Source organism: Nicotiana sylvestris, chromosome 3 (genome assembly GCF_000393655.2).
Source record: "Nicotiana sylvestris chromosome 3, ASM39365v2, whole genome shotgun sequence".
NCBI lineage: Eukaryota > Viridiplantae > Streptophyta > Magnoliopsida > Solanales > Solanaceae > Nicotiana > Nicotiana sylvestris.
The window spans coordinates 133,974,665-133,997,981 of NC_091059.1; the positions used below are offsets into that span (position 1 = coordinate 133,974,665).

General features: G+C 36.8%; 3 protein-coding genes across 8 annotated transcripts; 1 reads left to right on the forward strand and 2 right to left on the reverse strand.

Annotated features, from left to right (window-relative positions):
• Window positions 1-1,859: 1,859 nt before the first annotated feature.
• On the forward strand, window positions 1,860-8,370 carry LOC104240593 (uncharacterized). Of its 5 annotated transcripts, none has more exons than XM_009795456.2 (7): window positions 1,860-2,557; window positions 2,696-2,874; window positions 5,659-6,326; window positions 6,415-6,607; window positions 6,988-7,052; window positions 7,180-7,390; window positions 7,813-8,370. In XM_009795456.2, the coding sequence occupies exons 2-7, from the start codon at window positions 2,767-2,769 to the stop codon at window positions 8,173-8,175; spliced, it is 1,608 nt and encodes a 535-aa protein (XP_009793758.1). In that variant the 5' UTR covers window positions 1,860-2,557; window positions 2,696-2,766; the 3' UTR covers window positions 8,176-8,370. The 5 variants fall into 5 exon arrangements, with proteins under 5 accessions (XP_009793758.1, XP_009793759.1, XP_009793760.1 ...); XM_009795457.2 differs by having other exon boundaries at window positions 1,860-2,506; window positions 2,605-2,874; XM_009795458.2 differs by having other exon boundaries at window positions 1,860-2,506; window positions 2,609-2,874.
• Window positions 8,022-11,107, reverse strand: LOC104240592 (actin-depolymerizing factor 7-like). 2 transcript variants are annotated; one of them, XM_070171027.1, is made up of 4 exons: window positions 10,925-11,107; window positions 9,906-10,165; window positions 9,064-9,193; window positions 8,022-8,087 (listed from the first exon to the last, which is right to left on the reverse strand). In XM_070171027.1, exons 1-4 carry the CDS (start codon window positions 11,090-11,092, stop codon window positions 8,085-8,087), a joined length of 561 nt encoding a protein of 186 aa, XP_070027128.1. In that variant the 5' UTR covers window positions 11,093-11,107; the 3' UTR covers window positions 8,022-8,084. The 2 variants fall into 2 exon arrangements, with proteins under 2 accessions (XP_070027128.1, XP_009793756.2); XM_009795454.2 differs by lacking the exon at window positions 8,022-8,087 and having other exon boundaries at window positions 8,781-9,193.
• A 1,180-nt stretch (window positions 11,108-12,287) lies between these two features.
• Window positions 12,288-15,964, reverse strand: LOC104240591 (uncharacterized protein C683.02c). The gene is made up of 5 exons (XM_009795453.2): window positions 15,506-15,964; window positions 14,922-15,063; window positions 13,832-13,923; window positions 13,546-13,648; window positions 12,288-12,508 (listed from the first exon to the last, which is right to left on the reverse strand). Exons 1-5 carry the CDS (start codon window positions 15,806-15,808, stop codon window positions 12,357-12,359), a joined length of 792 nt encoding a protein of 263 aa, XP_009793755.1. The 5' UTR covers window positions 15,809-15,964; the 3' UTR covers window positions 12,288-12,356.
• Window positions 15,965-23,317: the final 7,353 nt, after the last annotated feature.

Here is a 23,317-nt window from a genome sequence, read left to right on the forward strand (position 1 = left end):
GCTCCGAGTCCCTTCCCACAGTCCTCACCCGAGTCTTAGCACTATCGTACATATCCTTAATCACCCTAGTGTACGCTACCGGAACACCGCTAACCTCCAGACACCTCCACAAAACTTCCCTCAACACTTTATCGTACATTTTTTCAAGGTCGATAAACACCACGTGCAAGTTTTTTTTCCTCTCCCTATACTGCTCCACTAATCTCCTCACCAGATGAATAGCTTCCATAGTCGAGCGCCCCGGCATGAATCCGGACTAGTTCTCGGGAATAGACACGCTCCTTCTCATCCTGGCTTCCACCACCCTCTTTCAAATCTTCATAGTGTGGCTCAAAAACTTTATACCATATAATTGCTGCAATTTTGGATATCACCTTTGTTCTTGTACAACGGAACTATCGTACTCCACCTCCATTCCTCGGGCATCCTGTTTATCTTAAAAATGACATTAAACAACCTAGTGAGACACTCCAAACCTACTCGACCCGCGTTCTTCCAAAGCTCCACTGGAATTTCATCTAGCTCTGTCGCTCTGCCCCTACTCATCTTGCGCGTTGAAATTTTATAATGCTAAAAAATTTGCAATAACACAACATACGGAACTGTAACATATTTACTCCCTACGTTTACTTTTACTTGTCGACTATGGACTTTACGCATCCCTTAAGAAATAATAAATAAAGTACATAATCTATCATGATACTCATGTTAATTGATACATATTTTTAATGGATTTGAGAAAATAATTTAAAATAACTAATTAATATTGTGAGTATAATAGGAAAAAAGAAATTGTTTCTCTTGTTAGGTTAAAAGTGACAAATAAAATTAAAAATCTATTTTTAAAATCTTAAATAAGTAAAAGTGAATGGAAGGAGGGCACGAAGAAGGATTCTCACTGGTAAGACTAGTGAAGAGCCCTAAACTAAGTAGATTTTTTATTTTCTTCGATAATTAATGATAGAATAGCTAATATTAGGAAATAGTACCGCATTTATAAACAGTACGTAGGTTAGGCAACGACAAGAGAGAAGAAAGCGTCAAACTAGAGGTGTCAAACGGGCCGGGTTGACCCAGGGCCGGCCCGGCCCAGACCGGTTGAAACCCGGCCTGATCCGGTCCGGTACTTAGGGGGCCGGATGGGCTGGGTTACCGAAGTTAGGGGGTTGGTCCGTTCACTTTAATTCATCCGGTTAACCGGATCGGTCAAACCCGATCAACCAAAATCCCTGTAGAATCGGTTAATCGGCTCGGTTCAGACCGTATCGGACCGGTTTAAAGGCTAGATTTTTTTATTTTTTTTAAGGTTTTAAAGTCTAAGGCAATGCAAAACCTTTGAATTTATTCTTTTTTCGTTAATTTACTTATTGTTAAATGTAAACCTTTCAATTTGTAAGTTTGAATTTTGAAATAAATGTAGCACTTGTAATTTATAAGTGCAATTTTTTTTCCATCTTCATGTATTCTTTATATTAATATAAATTACCATATTTATACAAAATACCAACAAAAAAAAAAACCCGGCCCGACCCCTTGTACCCGTAACCCTTGCGGTTCATTTTTTATCCGGATAAATCCGAACCCGTTAAGTCCGATAATTCCTAACCCATAACCGTCCCGATTCGAAATCCGGACAGTTTCAATTTTTACCTACACAACCCGGCCCGGCCCACCCGTTAGACACCCTTAGGTCAAACTCACTCTCGCCATGACTAATTCACATGTTAGTTGACCCCACGCACCTTATTCAAATGATTCAAGAAAAGCAACGACCGACTTCAAACATACGTTCCATTGACATTTTGCCACCTTTGCTAGATGTAATTGGTACCAGAAATTCCAGAAATTGCTCCTCATTCTCATTTTTTGCTTCATAAATGACACTCATTCTCAGACACTACTATTTCACACCCCATGCTGCTTACTAATTATATACTGACAAATAAAGAACGAGCCTCCCCTGAATTAGCAGCATATAATTAGTTCAGAAAGAGCCCCAACTGGCATCAGGATATTCTTGCCACCCCCACCTTCTACTTCACATTAATCCTCCATATTGTCCAACAATTTTAACTTTTTGCGCAGGTCCTCTCGGGGTCTTTTTCAACTTCCACTTTCTTTTTTTAAGAATCACCTGAATTTGCAGCATATTAGTGCAGAAAGAGCGGCAGACAAGAGAAAAATCTTGCTACTTCACATTATTCTTCCATATTGTCCATAAAATTTCCACTTTCCACTTTCTTCATCTGAGCTCACGCTTTAGGTGCTAGCCTCATCCTCTTCCCCTTCAAAATTCCCTTATAATTCAACCCAAATATTTATTTATTAAAACAGGAACTTCGTTTTTAAGTATCACCGACTAGTCACTACACCATTTAAGAAAAGTCAATACATTTCTCCATCTGCAGCCACTCTCTCTCTTTCAGCTGGCCAATAGGGGTGGGGTTCGCGTGCTATATTTGTACTTCACCTAGCCTTGTAACCAAAAATTCAAATGCCGTTTTAGGTTGGTATACACTAATAAAGTCTTGTGGTTTGCTTTCAAAGTTGGAAAAAGGTGAAGTTTGTGTTTTTGATAATTAATACTGAAGAAAATTTTGGCAGCTAGATATTTCCATATTTAGGTGGACAAGTGTATAGCGGTGCATGCAACAACTTGCATCTTTATGTTGACAAGTGTTAAGCTTTACTGCAGTTGAGCTGAGAAAGAAGGAAAGTTAGGGCTTCGTAGACATTTCACAGAAATTATCTGCTAGCTGTTCATTAATGGCGTCCAAGACAACGGTGAGATCTTCAGTAACAATCTTCATCTCTATTCTACTCTTCATCGGCGTTATCGTCTCCATGCGATTGCTGCACTCTTCCTTTGAAATTGTAAGTTTCATTATTTTTACTCTTAATTTGGAAAGTTATTGTCTCCTTGCTTTTTGACATGGATCAGCTTTGTATAAATTCTTTTAACTATATTTAACCGTATACCTCATTTATCTCCTCAACGAATAACGAACCCCGACGGGAAAAACAATTCTCTTCTCTTTTTTGTTTTTTACTGTATTAGCTTGATACTGCCAAAGTTATTACATTAATATTAGCTTGAGTAATATTTTGACTTAATAGTGTCAATGTCAATCATTACTATTATGGAGTTAATAGTTTTTCTTAAGTATGATTTTATATATTTTAAAAAATATTTTAACTGTAATCAAATAGGAGTGTTCACTTAATACCAGCAAATAGCAATGAGATACTTTTGACCTTTATATTTCGAGTCCGACCCGAAAAGCGGCGGGACATTATTGAAGCTGCAATAAAAACTGTTTGGCGAATAAGCGGCGGGACAGTCGGAAAATAAAAATAAAAATAAATTAGCGGCGGGACAGTCGGAAAATAAAAATAAAAATAAATTAGCGGCGGGATAGTATTACAGCTTGCATTTTACCCATCTTTTACGCTGTCATTTAGCGATTTAAATCTTTAATGGAGTAATTCATGCAACGTCATAATTCATATGAGGCAGAGACAGTGAAACAATTTTCCTGTGACAAGGACGCTTAGGTGTCACTTGTACAAGGGTACGTGGCGTTAATTGGTGCAAGGAATTCCGTGTTCTGTTGCCGACGCTCTACAAAATGCACTGAGTTCTACTTCAATTTCCTCTTCTTCCCCTTCACTTTTTCGTCCTTTTTTTAAAAAAAAAAAAATCAGCAATGTTAGGTGAATTTCAACTAATTATTTATTTGAAATTGAGATCTCACTGACCAATATCTAGAAGTTGGACCTAGCGTAACCTAACCAGATCTATTTCGAGCTCAATTCTAATAGGGAATGTTTTTCCTTCAAAAAACCTCTTGCGTGCGCATTCAAATTAGTTGATTCTCAATACAGGTATCAATACCGAGTGCGAAACAGTATGGACATTTCCATACTAGGATTTGCAAGTGACGAATTTTTACAGGAACCCTAGATCACAGCCCAGTTGGTGCATTTTGACTATATACCACGTCTAATTCCAATTTAACTTAGAGATTGGACCACAGCGTTTGTAATATCAAGCAAGCAAACCATCTATAGTTTATAATCTAATGAAACATGTGTGGTTGGATTATGAACTGTTTCCTCCTAATAAGAAAAGTTGACAAGGCTTACAAGTCCAGGGGCGGATTTATAGGCCACATGGGGCATGAACCCATAGTCTTTGCGTAAAATTAAAATTAGATATTTTATGTATAATTAGGGATCAATTTCCGCCTCTACTTATAACCTAGTATTAATTTTACCAGATGTAATGGAATGTCTATTCATTAATTTATGTATGAAAGTATTTATATTGATAAAAAATTTCACATTATTACTACTTGTTATCTCTCGTTTACTTCTGATGGTGTCTGTTGTATTGGCTTTAAAATTATAAGAAAGTCATTAAATAAAATTTCCATATTTTAGAGGAGGAATCCAAAATTTGTTTATTCACTTACTTTATATTTTAGTATATTTTATTTTAACTTCCTTTCTTAGAAACTGTACATTTGAGCTGAAAAAGTTTTTGATATGTAATTCTGGATGTATTTTAATTTCTTTAATATTGGATAAAGTGATGTAATACAGTTTCAATGGTACTGTTTGAAAATTTTTCCAAGTCCATGAATACAGTAGTTGGTCCAAAACAACTGCAAACCCGGAAAAAGATTGGCAGAATAACAGAAGGAAAATCCTAGTCCAGATATTTTGGTGAGAAATTCAAAAATAGTGATCATTCAAAAATAGCCACAGTTTCAAAAGTAATCAAAATTTAGCCATTTTTCATGTAAAGATAGATATGAACGAAAATACCGTTCAAAATCCGGAAAATACTCCAGCATAATATACTGGAGTTCCAGTATAATATACTGGTCCAGCATAATATGCTGGAAGTTCATATATGGGTGCTCCAATCTCCAGTATATTATGTTGCAACTTTCCGTGTTGCAGCAAAATTGTGGCTATTTTTCAATGATTTTGCAAACGCTGACTATTTTTGAATGACCAGTCTGAAAACTGGTTAGCCTGTGCTATTTTTACGATATTTTATTCCAGTTTTTTTTCTGTATTGGGTGACTCATTATGGGTGATGGTCATTTTCTTTTGGGGTCCTCAATTCTTACATCTTTGTTAATTTTTATGGTTTTCTGTATTCGTTGTTCTTTTTTCTCCTTAGGATGGATAGTAAAGTAATCTTTAGTTTTTAAAGTAATTTTAACTTCTGTCAAGTCATAGTATTTCTGGTAATTGATGCTAGACCGGAACAGGATTGAATCAGATTTACTTAGTATGCTACATTAGGAAACTGCTATAGTAACGAAAACTGGGGATTATGTGCCAATATGAAACAACTTCGCCTACTCTTGATCATCTTGTTCTTTCACCATTGTGATTATAGGTACACCCTTTGTTGTATAAAGCACCAACGACCATGCATGTATGTCGAAGACACCGTCTATCAATATCGCTCAGTATTCATATCTTCTTGTTGTCTGCAGTATGAACCAATTCATCTTCTTCTTGAATGGAAAACCCGTTGTCAGACTTGATTAATGTCCTAAACTAAATCGTTGCGTTTTTGTAATCTTCTAATCGTTCCAAATTATTAGGCTTATTGGTTTTGTTCTTCCAAATTTACAGACCATTGCAGGATATTCTCCAGGAAAGTCAATATTAACCCCCATAGCATGCCACAATCCCACTGATACAACCACAGCTAACTCAAAAGAGCCCCAAAAGAAACTGGAACTCGCAACATTTCACAATCACACTGATGCAACACCAGCAGTCTCAAAGCCGCCCCAAAAGAAACTGGAAGTCCAACTAAATTGTACACTTGGAAACCTCACAAGGACTTGCCCAGCTTCTTACTACCCGTCAAAATTCACGGATCAAAACCAAGCCACTTCATTAACTCCTCCATCTACCTGTCCAGATTACTTCCGCTGGATCTACGATGACTTATGGCCTTGGAGAGAAACAGGAATCACCGAAGAAATGGTGATGCGAGCCAGAAGGACGGCAAATTTTCGGTTGGTGATAGTGAAAGGAAGAGCATATGTTGAGACATATAGGAAGTCATTTCAAAGCAGAGACCAATTCACATTGTGGGGTATTTTACAAATGTTACGTAGGTACCCTGGTAAAGTTCCTGATTTGGACCTGATGTTCGACTGTGTCGACTGGCCAGTCATTCATACTGAATTCTACCGACGCCCTAATGCGCCTCCTCCTCCACCTCTGTTCCGATACTGTGGGAACAATACCAGTTTGGATATTGTTTTTCCAGATTGGTCATTCTGGGGATGGTACAAACTCTTTTTTGCATCCATATTGATATAATAATCTTAACAGTTTTAGTGAAACTTTTTTTTTTGTTTCAAAAACATTGTGTAGGCCAGAGATTAATATAAAGCCTTGGGAAACTTTGTCGAAGGATTTAAGAAAAGGGAATGAGAAGGTGAAATGGACCGACAGGGAACGGTATGCCTATTGGAAGGGCAATCCTGTTGTTGCTGAAACCAGGATGGCTCTGCTCAAGTGCAATGTTTCAGAAAAGCAGGACTGGAATGCACGCGTATATGCTCAGGTATCAAGTTGTGCAACATTCATATTCTTTTGTCAAGAAATACAGCTTTTCAAGACCCCGTTACCCTATATTCTACCACTAGCAAAAAGAAAGCGGGTAAAAGGAAACTCTCTTCTTCCCCCCTCCCCACCTCCCTCCAAAAAAAAGGGAATTGAAGTGTTACAACTGCAAATTTATAAAAGTATCTTTGGGGTACTTCTCCATATTAATCTAAATGGCGCGGTGAATGTATGTGGAACATTTTTGTCAGCTTCACTGCAGTTCAGGAATCTGGGGCTATCAGATTCTGTGATGTTAATTACAGTGATGAATCTGGAAATAACTGTAGGAAAGGTAGAATGTAAAAGAAATTTAAGTGATGGATCTGGAAATATATGTAGGATTGGATTCAAGAACAGAAGCAAGGTTACAAGCAATCAGACTTAGCTAGTCAGTGCATCCACAGGTACGTAAACAAATTTGCTTTTCTTACTGTTATGGCTTTATTTTTTGGTGAACATATCCATTTTTGTTATTTATATCGTCCTAAATGTTTTCCTATTTTTCTCTTTCTTCACCGTGCAATATGTCAGATACAAGATTTATATAGAAGGATCTGCATGGTCCGTGAGTGAAAAATACATTCTGGCCTGTGATTCTGTTACGTTACTTGTAGAACCCCACTACTACGATTTCTACACCAGAGGTTTGATGCCGCTGAAACATTACTGGCCCGTAAAAGACAATGACAAATGCCGATCTATCAAGCATGCTGTTGACTGGGGCAATACTCACCAACAAGAGGTAATCTATCATCTGACCCCAGCTCTATTTTCAAGTTTGACTGCCAATTCACCTGAAAATTTCGATGCTATAAAATCATGTCTTCACCATCTTATTAGTGTTCTTCTCTAAATTAGTCACTAGAATCGATTGATGCATCAGACCATTTTAGTGTTGTCTGTATTCTCAACACCCAAATTATGCTTGAAGAATGAGGAAAGTATTCGTAACTTAAGTTTTCTCAGGTTCAGTTAAAAACGAAATGACCATACTTTTAGATGTCAGGAATACATATTGACACACATGCATTAATGACACGTAAATTAATTTCTACTGCAAATTCTCATATTTATGCTCTTAATAGAATATCAAGCTGAATCAGTGATAATTTTCCTGCGACCATGTTTTATCATGTTTAATGATGACTTTGGTGAATAAAATAGGCACAGGACATTGGTAAGGCAGCAAGCAATTTCATTCAAGAACAGCTCAAAATGGATTATGTGTATGACTACATGTTCCATCTATTAAGCGAGTACGCAAAGCTCTTGAAATACAAGCCTATTGTACCACGAAATGCAGTAGAGCTTTGTTCAGAAGCAATGGCATGCGCAGCTGAAGGAGTGACAAGGAAGTTCATGTTAGAATCTCTCGTTGAAGGCCCCTCGGATGCAATACCGTGCACCATGCCACCTCCCTTTGGTCCTGCAGGTCTTCACTGTATTCTTGATAGAAAAGAAAATTCAATAAAACAAGTTGAATCGTGGGAACAACAATACTGGAAGAAAGAAAGCAAACAACAGTGAAGAGTTTAGGTTTTCTTACTCATAGCTTACAGGGTATATTTTGTTAATAAGAGTTTTTTGTATTAATCATCTAACACAATGAAGGAGCACGAACGATAAATCCTGGTGTTGGGAGAGTATATGTGTAGGAGAAGACAATTCAGCTACAGCCTTTTCCTTTTTTAGATATTAATATAATTTGCAGTTCAGTGGCGACGTTCAGTGGGAACACAATGGTATCTAGTTAGGATTTAAGCTATATGCATACAGTGTAAGATTTTTCTACTAAAGAGTTACTTACAGTAGAGTTACTTACAGTTAGACCTGACTGAAACCGTTAGTGTATAGAAGTTAAACTCGTCAAGGTTTTCCAAGAAGGTTCGTGTGGTGAGGAAGACTTTGAAGAGGAGAAAAATCAAATACAGTTGCATACGTTCTGCAAAACTTTTATGACAGCTAGTAAATGGTGTTGGTAAAAAGAAAATGCAATGGGATTAGTTAAACTAAAACGTGTTTTAGTATATTCAGATGCATTTCAGTCTATAAGTTGTTTTAGTAAATGTTGTATGCATATCTTAAACAAGTTATCCATAAGAAGTTGTCATCACTAAAGTTGACACGCAAAAAGAGCACAATCAGATGTTTTATTTAAGAGCAACAATTAGAAAAAAGCCACCAATTGATATATGATTTTTGTCTATTTAAGAGTCGGAGATGCTAAGGCAAAGGAAGATGGAACTGAAACGGAATGCTGCTATGTTGTTGCAGCATTCAGACTACAGAGTAAGGCACATAATATTACATCAACAGATACACAGATCAGTGTATAATATGAACACAGGCAAAGATGCTGGTGGATTAAGGCTGGAAATGTTAAGGTAATGAGACTCAATAGGCTCGTGCTTTTACAATGTCAAAGCTCATTTCACTAGGATCTGTTGCTTGCAACTCAACTTGAATTCCGTCCAGTTCTCTCTTGAATCTATCCTTTGAGCTCGCGTACACCATCTTCATCCTCACCCTTGATGTTTCAGGTGACCTAAAATTCATGACAAAGTAATTAGAACAACGCTATTCGATGCTATCTATCTGAAACCCAAGCCTTAGGCGCAAGTAAACTCAGTGCAGAATCAGGAACTTCCCCAACGGTGTTCAAACTTGAAGAAAGTAAAAAAATTCCATGACAAAAGGTGTTCAATATATGTTATATACCTCTAAAACCTAATATTTTATCTATATACACAGTGTAGTTTTTCGACGAAGGGATAATATAGTTTCGCCACTGAGTAAACTAAGAAGAGTTAAGTTTCATGCATCGATAGTTTGTTGCATTTTTACGCCCTCAGGTGAAGTTTACCTATTACAACAGGTATCTCTTCATAGTAATATGATAATCTGAAATAAAGTGGCAATTATACACTATCAAGTCGTTAGATAAGCAAAAATAATCCTAGAATAAATATTTAGTATCACCTATCTCTTATTTGGTTCTAATCCTGGGATAACGGATTAAAAATAATAGTGGGATAAATTACACCTACCAGAGGATGAAATAGTACAATCAATAAAAAATAATACCAGTATAACTTGTCTTAAAACCAAACGACCCCTATAGGTATTAGCTGGTAAATTGAATGACAATGTAATAAAACTATAATCTGTCAGTATATATAACTTAAATTCAACTAGTAATTACCAAAGTTGAATTTGCTGGAGAGGAATGAAGACAAAAAAAAGGATGAAAAGGATACCAAGCAATGAAGAAAATCTTGCTTTTCTGGCAATTTTCATTAGTTATGAAGTCCAAATCAAAGACAGCATAGCGACATTCATCGGCAGGCAGAGAGTTAGAGAAATCTTCATAGCTTTCTTCAGGGCTGCCAAGCTTCTCTACCACCACTTCCTGGCCATCAATCTTGAAAATAATGAACCTGTAGTTTCTCTTTGCTTTTAATTCCAAGAATTTTAGCTTACATTCATCTTGTACTGCCATTCCAGAAACAGCATTCGCCTGCCCATATATTTAAGTCATGAATTAGAGAAAAACAAAATGAAAACACAGATAATGAAAAGTCATTACAGCAAAAAACCACACGGGTCCTCCTCATCAGAATAATAATTAACTGATAAATCCTAAAGAAAATCAGTTTCACAGACAATGAATTGTTTACACAACTATTGACAGATGCATGCAACCAACCAAGATGAGCAGATCCAGCACCTTTTCCCCAGTAGATGCAGCATTAGGTTCATAGTACAAACACATGCTGACATGCATGCATACCCAGGGGCGAACGTAGCCTTTCGACTACGGGTTCAACTGAACCATGACTTTCGACACGGAGTATGAATTTTATACGTAAAAACCTACTAAAATTTCAACAAATATTACGATGCAATGCTAAAAATCTTAAAAGCTGAACCCATTAAATTTAAATCCCGAATTCGCCTCTGTATAGAGTTGAAATTTCTGTATCATTGACTTGAAATCCTGAAAAATGCCAACCAAGATCACATTTCCAGGCCAAAGTAAAGGCAACCCCTTCCATCAAAGCACCAATTATTTTTCCTGTTTCAGTGCTTGTTTTCCATATGATGAGAAATTTCTTATGGACCAGCTCCACGGATCAATTGGATGCCATTTTAGTTGAAAATATCCGAATTTGTTAAAAATGGAACAAGAATAATACAGAAAATGATGAATAACATAAAATGATCTGAGAAAAGGAAATGAAACACAAAACAAGGGAAAAGAAGGAAGATACTATACCATGGTGTCCTGGAATGAGATAGGTAAGGATCTCTGCAAAATGGATAGGAAAAAAAGAAAAGGGATGGGGGGATAAAGGAGAAAATGGTAGAGAATAGAGTTGAATGGAATGGGGATAGAGATCCTTGAATCCGTAAGAAAGGATACGTGAGCTGGTTTATAAAACATGAGAGAATTACGGAGAATAAAGAGGGACAAGACAACATTAAGAGGTTGAGAGTTATTTTCTGAGGCTCATTAATTTAGTCACCTTGTCCACGACCACTCTTTGGTCATGCCTGTTGCAGTTTGCACGACAGTCGTTATTCCTGTTACATTAGGACATTTTGCACTTTATCATGTTGACTTTTTTTTTCTTCCACTACCTTATTTCTTTTATTTTTCTTTTTTGCCCTTCCAAATGGTTTGAATGGCTCATACTGCAGACGTATCCTCATGGCTTTAGATTTGAGTAGGGTAGTAACATAGTAGGGTAGTTAGTTTAGTGTTCTCCTTGTCGTACCGGTAGTATTAGCACGTACTTTCGTATTCTGTTGGTATTAGATTTCTATGACTACATATCGTCTCTTTCATTTCGGTCTGACTATCTGATTGTTATTTATGTTGCTTTTACATGGCTTCTCGCTGTCGCGCTTTTGTTTCTCTTTATTAATGTGATGCTTATGCTTCTCTATGCGGAGGTTTATTGGAAACATCCTCTTTATCTCCATAAGGTAGAGTTAAGGCTGCATACACACTACCCTCTCCAGACCCCACTATGTGAGTTAGAAACGAAGACAAGATATATTCATTTTTGTGGAAAGAAAAATGCATATACACGACTCAAATGAAATAATATCAGAGTCTGACATTACTATAAGAGAATTATAAATTACCTACATAAGGGAATAAGTAATAAAATACAAGGACATCTCAATGTTGCCACTTCAACAAGGCCTTATTGACCTAAAGAAATGTACCTTCCGATGGAAATCCACAAAGTTAAAATGATAAGCACGAATCTACTCTGTTATGCTGCTATCAACCAGAAATTCTTGGCATCAAAAATGATTCTCATAACATATACTATGCAGTGCAGATGAGCATAACATCTATTTGTGAGAAAGAAACAGGTGGATAGAAGTAGAACTGGGAAGAATGCAATTCACCTACGAACTGATGGCGAGTAGATTGATCACTGAAATGGTCCTATGCCTTTTCGTCAAAACTCAAAGGACTCCGTTAGGCATTAGCTGCTCCCAGCAGCAACTCTCAAACAATTTGTCATTAAGTGTTTCATTTTCTGGCGTATTTTATGTCCAAGATCCTCATTAACTAGAGGAGAAAAGAATACTGCCAAATGTAAATTTAAAACGGATTGCAGTTATCGGACAAGACATATTCAATAGATTGCACTTCAGTTACAGAATCACCACTTCTACCAGAGATTCACTCATCCTACAAAATTCACAACTTTAGGTTCTTTTTTCTTCTTTAATTTAACATCACCATTTTCATGAACTTCCTCTGCCATGAAGTCATCTTCGAGATCATCCCCGCCGCTGAGTTTGGTAACTTGTCCTCTTGGCCGATCCTCAAATTGAACTGCCAGAAACAGGAAAAGTCGCAAAAAGGAAGTGCAAAAGTGTAAGAATTAAAACTGAACCAACACTAACAAGCAGCATCTGCTGCCACCAAACTAATGGCATATAGTAAAAAGAAATATATCACATCATGTTTTGGAATCAATTAAGGAGCAAACAAGCATCCACCAAAGTTATTCACATGTCAGCCACTTATGTCATGACACATCTCTTCTATAACAATCACCCACACAAGCCAATTAAATGCACTGCTTCATTGCCACATTTGACACAAATTCATGGACATGGAATTGTTGGAGTGCACGATTATATTATAACAGAACTAGATTGACTGCGATATGACCTACTCTCTCTGTCTCAATTTATGTGAAACTCTTTCCTTTTTAGTCAGTCGCGAAAAGAATAACACCTTTCTATATTTAGACCACATGTTTCAAAAATCTTTCTTTCTTTCTTAAACTCCGTACCTAGTCAACGTCACATAAATTGGGACGGAGGAAGTATTAGGCATTCAACTATTTGGAACAAACATGAAAAACAAACAAACTGTAGCTTGATTAGTTATCTTCTGCTACAAAGAAGTTGGCTTGGCTGTGCCGTGACCAAAATTGTTCCACAGAGACACGGAAAGCAAGAAAATTTCTGATGAAGTTGTCACTGTCATTATACCATCAAAGACTAAACAAGTAAGACTAGGCCTTGTACCAAAAAAAAGAAAAAAGAAGAGAGTGAGTGGTTCAGTTCATAGAGTTCATATGCAGCCTGGCTAAATCTACAACAGTTGAGGCCAAAATGATTATGTATATAGGACATGAGCCAAGCTGAATAACAAAGAAGTTAGAGAGTGAAATATGTGCAGTGATAGCATATAAGTAAAGAAGTCAAAGCATATAAAAAGGTATAATGATTGTATGGTATGTAAAATGATAGCATACAAAAGTTGCAGCCTGCAGGTAGCATTTTTTTTTTTTCCAGATGCAAAGGCAAAGTAGATGTCTCGAAGAACAAATCAATGGAATAATACACGAAAATACGTACAAGCTTTAACTCTACCAAAGGCCCCTTCAGAAGCTTTGCCGGTTTTATTAGGACAATCTTTTGCCAAATGTGTAACACCGCCACAAATTTTGCAACAACCACCCTGCAAAAAAAGACATCAAAAACTTGAACTTCTAACCTCCTGTAAGACTTAATTTTTTAAGTTTCCTTCTCAGAAATGAGCTTGTTTTAGGCTAGAAATAAACACGAAGGGTATTGAACCAGCATCAGAAGGTAGTTGTGAAGTGATTGAAAATGGTGTCTGAAGCCAATCAAATATATGTACCTTTGGGTATATACCATGAGTACTTTTAGGGCAATTCTTACTCAAGTGACCTTGTTCTTTACAAATAAAGCAATTGGCAAACTTTGTTCCTCCTGCATAATTAAGAAAACAACATGATATTACTAATAAGAGAAACAAGAAGAAACTTTCTAAAAGAAGTGATATTATTGTTCGTCGATTTTGATGGACCCTTGTAACACAAGGGCAACTCAATTTGGAATAGCAGACATATAGCAAGAATTTTGCGTATCCTTTTTTGTGTAGCTCTTATACTCACTGCTTGTATACATTTCGTTTCCTGTCTCCGCCAGAGAATTCTGAATGAGAATTATTTTATAACTCGGAATCAGTGTTATCAAAGGCGAAAAATGCAAAATAGCTCTAAGTTCCGTCAGGGCTTTAAGCGCAAAGTGCAATTAAGGCGTGGGCTTTAATGAAAAAAGGTGCAACTGGAGAAAAACTAAAATATGTATATGTAGTCCAAGATCAATAATTATAAGCATGAATAACAAATATATGGACAAAAAAATTAAAAAAAATTTACGATAAAGTAAAATATCGATTCTAGTGTTGCCTTTACAGGTTTAAACTCATTGGCAAGGAAAAATATGCCTTAAAGCCTTGATGCGACATTGAAGCGCCCACAAAGCGAGGCGAAGCGCTCAACATGGTTTGAGCCTCGCCTTTAGGGCTTAAGCGTGCCTTTGACAACAGTGTTCGGAATTAACCCAATTTGTGGCAGCTCCTGACTTTGCAAGTATAGATACATGGAGAACCACTGTTCAAGACAGCAATATCCAGTTCACCAACTATCCATGACCCCGCCAGTTGGTTAAGCGTCTTATTTAGTACTTTAGCGTTAAACTATTTGAGGCTTAAACACTTCCATACTTTGCATTACTAAGTTAATACATATTACATAGAGTACATGGAAAATAAAGGGCCACTAATGAAAATAAAATGAGAAGGGCAAGAAAAAGCTGGAAACATGAAAAAACGCTATGCATGCCCAAATAAAAAAGAGTAACAGAAAATACATTGTACACAAAATGAAGAAACGAGATATTTGATAAGTTCAAAGGCAATATACCATCTTGAAGCGGATAGGGGCAGTTAGACAACGAATGACTTGTTTCCCCACAATTGTAACATAACTTTTTATCCACCTTTTCATCATCTTTGTTGGGGCAATTCTTCAGGCTGTGACCGCGCCGACGACAAAGCAAACATATCTTCATAAACGCATATCAAACAAAGAAGCATCAATCAGTATGAGAGCAATAATATGCTTCTAATGTAGCAAAACATTAACATTGTGCAGTGAACGTAAAATTAAAAGACTAAATAGCTTCAATCCAATTTGGCCATCTCTGGTATGACTTGAATGTTTTTGGCAGACTCGGTTAAAACGTTTTACCTAAGAAAATCATTTCCTAAGTCATTTGTCAATATCTCATTGGGCACAAAAGTTGGTGGAATCAGTGGCTGTGGACACTGGGATTGGGCACGGAGTTGTAAAGAATGAATAATATCTTGCAAATGATATGGAGTGTATATTTTCTTTTTTGGTTAGTAAAAATAGCAAATTATGGAATATTAAGCTCAAAGAGACTGCAACACAGATTTACAGAAAAATAAAGAAACTAAAAATTTAGCCCAAGGAAAAAAGCATACCTTATTCTTTTCCCATTCAGCTTTCCTAGGACAATCCTTGGCAATATGGTCGTGTTCTTTACAAATAAAACAGCTTTCGCCAGGCTTCATTCCAGCGACTCTAAAAGGGTGCTTTGTATGTAATAAACGCTTCTTATTAGGATCTCTAACATCTTTGGATTCTCCTTTTCTCTTCTTAAAATTGCTATTTTTCTTCTTTTTCTTGTTCGGGTCTTTGGGTGGAGTTGGTTCTGGCTTGGGGAATAGTTCCGGGTGTTCTTCCTTGTATCGCTTTCGAGCTAATTTCTGCCTTTTGCTCACCATTTTTCTTAGAGTATCGCTTTTCTGGCTGATATTAACAGTTGCCTGTAGCTCCAAGGTGAATACTATGAAGGTAAGGCTGCAAGTTGAAGACGAGGGTTTTGTGATGTTTTAGATACCAAATTCGACATTACGGCCCGATTTCGGACCGCACCAAGCTCCATGGGTTCTCGGATTCGGGGTAAATAATAGGCTAAGGGCTCATTTGGTACTGGACATAAAGAATAATTAATTCCGGGATTAAATTTGAGATGAGTTTATCCCACATTTGATTGGTATCAAATCATGGCATAACTAATCCCTGCATTAGTTATCCCGGGATTGTAGTGTTACTTTATCTCCATGGGAGGGCAGGATAACTAATCTTGAGATAATTCATCATAGTATAACTTGTTATCCAACCAAATGATCCCTTAAGGCTCGTTTGGTACAAGGAATACGGGACAATAATCCCGGGATTAAATTTGAGATGAGTTTATCTCACGTTTAGTTGGGATAAAATTGCGGCATAACTAATCCGGATCCTGAGATTATATTTTTTTTAATCCATACGGAAGTATGGGATAATAATCCCTAGATAATTAATTCTGAAATTATTATCCAGGAATAATTTATTTTCCAACCAATTGATCACAATGATAAAAATGGCCCCTTTGAAGTGGTAAGTTTAAATAGCACTCTTTGATCCTTTTTTGAGCGGTCTTGGTACTTTAAATACTTTTGTCCTCATAAAAAAAATTAACAAACTCTGCTTGTTAGATTTAATTGAAATTATGAAAAGAATGATTACTAAAAGCACCATAAACATCCCATCTAAACCTACATCAAATACTAGATATAAATAAAAAATAGTAGAAACTACACTTTTTTTAAATAAAATTTCCTAGATGTTTGGGGAGTTGTATTAACTGGAAAAAGTGTACAAGAGGAAGACTAGACCTTACCTTCAAAAATACAACAATAGGATAAAAACTTTATCCTACAAAAAACAGAGTAGTGGTGGGCAAAAATAACTATATCCGGCGAATCGGTAATGTGATTTAGCTAACAAAAAAGTTGGCCTTGTTGAACCTTGATCTTAAGCTTGGCATCTGCCCATTATCCAATTGGTAAAATCCTATAACTTCTCTTGGAAGTTGCATAGCAGAGAGATATAGAGAAGCTTCATTATCATTACTTGCATGCTTTGCTAAGTAATCCGCCACATAATTGGCCTCGCTAAAGTAGTGGGTGAACTTGACATTAGTATGTTGCAACTCTTTGAAGTTACATCAACTATCCTCTTCATTTTGTAGTTGTTGATAGTCTTTTTTTAGCATATTTATAAAAATTAGAGAGTCCATCTCCAAAGTAAAGTTCGTGCATCCATTATTAGGCACCAATTGACACCAAACTCGGCAGTTGAAGCTTCAAAGATATTGTTACTGCTACATGTGATTGGACACGAGAAGACCATGATACACACCTCCCTTTCATCTCTTAGAATACCACTTATTCCAGCCTTGCCAGTTTGAATGATATAGCTACCATCAGTGTTCAATTTGAGTGTACCTGGTTCAGGTTTTTGCCAACAAACAACAATACACTTTGAGATAGGCTTCATTCTCATCATTTTACCACACTGGTTGATCCATGGTAATGCCAGGTAGCAATTGGGGAATTCCTTATTGATAGCTAGCTGTATAGTCCAACTAATTTGTTGTTTTGAAAAGCTTAAATCTTTTTTGACCACCATACTTGCAAGCACAATTTTCCTTCCGAATCTCCCATCAAATTATAATTGGAAGTGCCTGCAAAATAAAATTTTGAATTGTATTAGTAGCTTTACATTGCCATCATGAGTTTAGAAGATACCTGATAGCTCCAAAAAAATTTCAAATATAATTTGTAGCACTTCCTTCTATAAAGACATGATGCATAATGTCGATTTTGCGGTTGATACAACAATTACATCTAGAAACTGTGTTTCTCCCAAATCTGTTCATGGTTTCATCAAAAGGACATTTCTTGTTCCACAGTCTCCATGAAAGAAAGGAAATTTTAAAAGGAATACTAGTATGCCACACATTGTTAAGCAGGTGATCCTTTGATCTTCTGGTCCTGTTCATATGCCAAGTTGAGAAGTTAGAATATCTTCCATCTTCAGTCAAGTTCCAAATAATATGATCCTTCTCATATGGATTTCCTATGATAATGCTTCTAACATAGTGGATATCACTAGGGGAAGTAACTTCACTGAGCTTTTGGATATTCCAATGCCCATTGGTGATGAAGTGGATAACCATCACTTTAGTACTTTTTCTCACTTGTGAAGTGATTGGATGAATTATTCCTTTTCCTGTCCAATTATCAAAGTAGAAAATATTGTTGCCTAGATTAATCTGCCAGTCGTGTTGGTTTCTGCCTTCTTTCTGGACTGCAGTAATCCTTTCCATTGATGAGAATCCTTAGAAGTTCACACTTTGGTGCTAGGATGAAGCCGATACAATATTTATTTCTAAGAAAGTCTGACCATAAAGATGGAGTGGCTCTGAATCTCCACTATCTCTTGGTGGCCAGTGTATCACTGATTTCCTCCATGCTTCTAATACCAATTCCTCCTTCTTCCTTACGGAAACGTATTTTCTTCCATGCACTCCAATGATACTTATTGTGCTCACTACTTGATCCCCAGAAGAAGTTAGCAAAATGCCTCTTTAGTTGTTTCAAACTGCCCTTAAGGGGACACATAGCAGAAAGAGTATAGGTAGGAAGGGACTGAAGCACATTTTTGATAAGAACAATTTTACCTCTATGAGATAATATTTTACTATGCCATCCATTGAGTCTCTGAACCACCTTGTTGACCATACCATCAAAATATTGAATTTTCTTCTCCCCACATATAAAGGGCATCCAAGATAAGTGAGAGGAACTATTTATCCAACATGCTGGTGCAGTCTCTAATTTTGTTAATTCTGGTGGCATTTTAGGAGAAGTCAGGAAAAAGCTTTTGTTCTTGTTGACTTTTTGCTCAGAATCAAGCTCATAATTCCTGAATGACTTCATGATGAGATTGATAGAACTACTCTTGCCACTACTGAAGATTACAATATCATTAGCATAGGCCAGGTGATTGATTTGAGGACCCTTTTGTGGCATAGAGAACAATACTAAATTGTCACTAAGAAGTAAGTCATAAAGGGATCGGGAAAGAACTTCGGCAAAAATGATAAATAAGGAGGGAGATAGAGGATCCCCCTATTTAAGCCCTTGTGAGGAGGTGAAGAAACCATTTCTAGAGCCATTAATATTGATTGAATACGACATCTCCGAGATAAGATTGTAAATTAAATCAATCCAAGGTTCAGAGAATCCAAATTTTCTTAGAACAATTGTGACAAAAGGCCATTGCATTCGATCATAAGCCTTGGCCATATCAAGTTTAATCACTACATTGCCTCCTTTTTAGGCTGATTCATGTCATAAGTTATTTCTTGTGCCAATAAAACATTCTCTGTCATAAGTCTATCTTTGACAAGCCACTTTGGCATTTATAAATCAATTTGGGTAATAGGGGATTGAGTCTAAGAGAAATGACTTTAGATAATAACTTATTGGTGAAGTTGGATATACTAATTGGCCTAAACTTAGAGAAAGTAGTAGGAGCATTTACTTTGGGAATTAAGGCAAGACAAGTATGTGAGAAGAATTTGGTAAGGTTTTTACCATTGAAAAAATACAGGACATAATCTAAGATATCAGTTTTGATGATGCTCCAGCATTTTGAAAGAAAGTACTATTATACCTATCCAGGCCTGTTGTACTCGAAGCACTAAGACTAAAGACAACTTCTTTAACTTCTTCTTCATTGGGCAAAACTGTCAGCATATCATTGTCTTCTTCAGAAATGCTACTAAGAATGCAGTCTAAGATGTTGGGGTTAAGAATACACTTAGGAAGATTAAATATGGATTCAAAATGCTTCACTACAGCTCTGGATATCTTATCATTCCCTTTGATCCATCTTCCTCTATCATTCTTAATTTTGTTTAGCTGAAGTTTTCTCCTCTTCTCTCTAAGCAAACAATGAAAACACTTAGAGTTACTATCACCCTCTTCATACCATTTGATATGAGATTACTATTTAAGCACAGATTCTTACATGCTAAGCCACTTGATGTATTCTTCATGAACTATGCTAGACTCTTCTCTAGTCTGTATGAAGCGTTGGTTAAGTCCATATCTTCCATTTCTTGAACTTTTTCCTCCTATTTGATCATTTCATCATTAATATCACCCAACTCATTTCTGGATCAATGACTAAGTTTTTTGTTGAGATTTTTGAGCTTAGTCTGGAGTCTCCACATTAGATTATCATTAACCTGAACCTCCCAAACTTGTTTTACCACATCAAAGAAGCCATGTTGATCCACCCAACAATTAAGAAATCTAAAGTACTTGAATATAGGCTGATTGGTGTCCTAACATTTCATAAGGAGAGGTCTATGATCAAACCCTGTCATGACAAGATGTCTTATGAAGCAATTCTGAAATTTTTGATTCCAAATATCATTTGTAAGAACCCTATCCAACCTCTTCCATATTCTCTTACTAGGTCTCATATTGTTATACCATGTAAATTTGGGACCAGAGAAGCTAGTGTCAGTGACCCCACAAGTATCCATACAGTTGATAAAATGAAAACTTCTATGGATTCTGTGTGGTTTACCTCTAAATTTTTTACTGATATCTAAAATGATGTTGAAATCTCCACTGATACACCATGGAGAATTAACGCTATAGCTTAAGCATTCTAAGTTGTCCCAAAGAACCGTTCTTTCTGCAGAAGTGCATTTAGCATAAACAGATGCGGTAAAGACCCAATTGTCGTCAATCCCATTGTCAAACTTAATAGTAACATGTTGCTCCTCACTAGCACAAATAAAGGCATTAGAGTTGCTACTCCAGAAGTACCAAATTTTACCGTTATCATTAGAGATGCAATTATGAAAGCCCAAGAACTTCCTGTAGCTATTAGTTTTATTCTTATTCACAAAAGGTTCAAAGACAACAACAAACTGTGCTTTATTGATGCAAATAAGATGATTTAATCTGTGGATTGCTTTTTTGGATCTAACTCCCCTTATATTCCAGAAGATTGCACTAATCATTAGAACAATTTGGGGTACTCATTTTTTGTCTCCTTTTCACAGAGTGTGTAGTTCTTGCTTTGCTCCCTTTTCCAGTCTTTTTGGTTTTGGTTCTTCCTCTGCCACCAGGTAAATCTTTATCACTGTCATTTTCATCTTCTTGTATAACTTCTTTGTGTTTTTTATGTGATCTCAAGAGGATCCTTTGGAGGATTGTTTGGAATCTGGTTACCTTCTGTGATCTTCTCGACATTCTTATTACTTCCCATGGAGTTGGATTTTGTAGCTTCTTTCGGGATATTGGTATATGATGCATCCCTATTAGTAATGGTGTTCTCCTCTTTGTTTTCCATTCTATTATCAACCATCTGATTATTTTCCATCCCATACTTTATGTCATTGCTTTTGTATTCCTCATCTTCTATGCATATATTCCTCTCATTTTCCTTGTCTTGTTCGATGCTGCTAACATTAGTAGGTTCTGTGTTGCTCTTCCCTTTAAAATTGTTCAAGGTGTCAGAAGTACTTTCCTTATCTAATTGGCTGTCGATGGGCTGCAAATCTTCATCAATTCTGGAATCAGTGTTGTTCTGTTGGATCAATGAGTGACTTTGTATAATGACCCAACCAGTCGTTTCGAACATTTGCACTTTGCTCACCAGTTCTGGGGCATGAGTAGCCACATATGATGTACTATGACTTATGTGAATCGTTGGTTTTAAATTTCATGTTAATCGGAATTTATTTGGACAAATGATTCTCAACTAGAGGCTTTAATTTGAAAGGATTGACCAAGTTTGACTTTTTAGTATTTGACCTCGGATTGAATTTCTGATAGTTCCGTTAGCTTCGTTGGGCGATTTTGGACTTAGGAGCGCGTCCGAATTGTGATTTGGAGGTCTGAAGTAGAATTTGGCTTGAAATGACAAAAGTTGGATTTTGGAAAGTTAGACCAGAAGTGGACTTTTTGATATCGGGGTCGGATTCTAATTCCAAAAGTTGAAACAGGTTTGTAATGTCCAATGTGACTTGAGTGCAAAAATTGATGCCAATCGAACGTGATTTGATAGGTTTCGGCATCGGTTATGGAAGTTTGAAGTTTCAAAGTTCATTTATTTCAAATTGAGATATGATTCGTCATTTTATGTTGTTATGTGTGTTTTGAGGCCTCGAGTAGGTCCATCTTATGTTATGGGACTTGTTGGTATGTTTGGACGGGGTCCCAAGGGGCTCAAGCGTGTTTCGGATCAATTTCGGGCCATTTTTCTTCATGTTGCTATTGCTGAGGAGCTGTTGGTTCTGGTGTTCCGCACCTGCAATTGATATTGTGCAGAAGCGATGGCCACAGATGCGAGCCAAGCATCGCATATGCTAGATTTCATTGAGGAGTGAAGGTCTGCATGTGCGGAGGTATTTGCGTAGAAGCGCGATCGCAGATGCGGTCATGGCTATCGCAGAAGCAGCTTGTCTCGCAAATGCGAGCCCTTTTTCCGTAAAAGCGAAGGTCGCAGATGGCCACTTATCCGCAGATGCGAAAGTGCTGGACAGAGTTATAAAAATTGAGGTTTTAGTTCTTTCTTCATATTTTACGATGTGGGACTCGGATTGAGGCAATATTTGGAGCAAATTTCATCACAAGGATTTGAGTAAGTGTTCTCTACTCAGTTTTGATTACATTTCATGAATATATCTTCATTTTTGGCAATAGGTTGATGAATTTTAAAGTGAAATTGGGGTTTTTGGCCTAGAGTTTCATAATATGAATTTTTGAGTTTTGAACATCGAATTGGAGTCGGAATCGAGTGAAACTATTATGGTTGGACTCGTAATCGAATGGGTTGTCGGATTCTAAGGTGTGGGCCCTAGTGTGATTTTTGGCCGAATTTTAGATTTGATTTAAGTTTCGATTTTTATCATTTGTAGTTGTTTCCTTGGGCTTTATCCGATGTATTTTATTAGCTAGTTTTGAGTTGTCGGAGATCGCTACGCGTGAGATGGCATTCTTGGAGCATCGCTGGGCCTGCTCAGCCTCTGGAATTGGCTTGTTTGAGATAAGTAACTCTTTTAAACTTAGTGCTGAGGGCATGAAACCCCGAATTACGTGTTATGTAATCGGTATTCAGGTGACGCACATGATAAGTGACGGGCGTGTGGACGTGCACCCTGTGAATTGTGACTCTGTTGTTCCATGGCATTGTTTAATGGTCCTATTTTGTTGATATTTGTAATTTCACCATGTGATTAAGTAACTGAGCTGTCAAATCATGTTAGATATTATGTCTAGGCTTTATGATGATATTGTTAGGACCCATAGAGGTCGTTTCTTGCTGTCATCTCTCTGTTTTTATTGATATTTTGTACTCACTCATATTCATTCATT

Coding starts and splice junctions, on each gene's coding strand:
- LOC104240593 (XM_009795455.2), top strand. CDS start 2,767: ATGGCGTCCAAGACAACGGTGAGATCTTCAGTAACAATCTTCATCTCT. Junction 2,875..5,658: donor TGCACTCTTCCTTTGAAATT/GTAAGTTTCATT, acceptor CCAAATTTACAG/ACCATTGCAGGATATTCTCC. Junction 7,053..7,179: donor GCTAGTCAGTGCATCCACAG/GTACGTAAACAA, acceptor GCAATATGTCAG/ATACAAGATTTATATAGAAG.
- LOC104240592 (XM_009795454.2), bottom strand. CDS start 11,092: ATGTTTTATAAACCAGCTCACGTATCCTTTCTTACGGATTCAAGGATC. Junction 10,166..10,924: donor TCTCATTCCAGGACACCATG/GTATAGTATCTT, acceptor ATATATGGGCAG/GCGAATGCTGTTTCTGGAAT. Junction 9,194..9,905: donor AAGATTTTCTTCATTGCTTG/GTATCCTTTTCA, acceptor CATGAATTTTAG/GTCACCTGAAACATCAAGGG.
- LOC104240591 (XM_009795453.2), bottom strand. CDS start 15,808: ATGGTGAGCAAAAGGCAGAAATTAGCTCGAAAGCGATACAAGGAAGAA. Junction 15,064..15,505: donor CTGAATGGGAAAAGAATAAG/GTATGCTTTTTT, acceptor GCGTTTATGAAG/ATATGTTTGCTTTGTCGTCG. Junction 13,649..13,831: donor CTCATGGTATATACCCAAAG/GTACATATATTT, acceptor CTTTTTTTGCAG/GGTGGTTGTTGCAAAATTTG.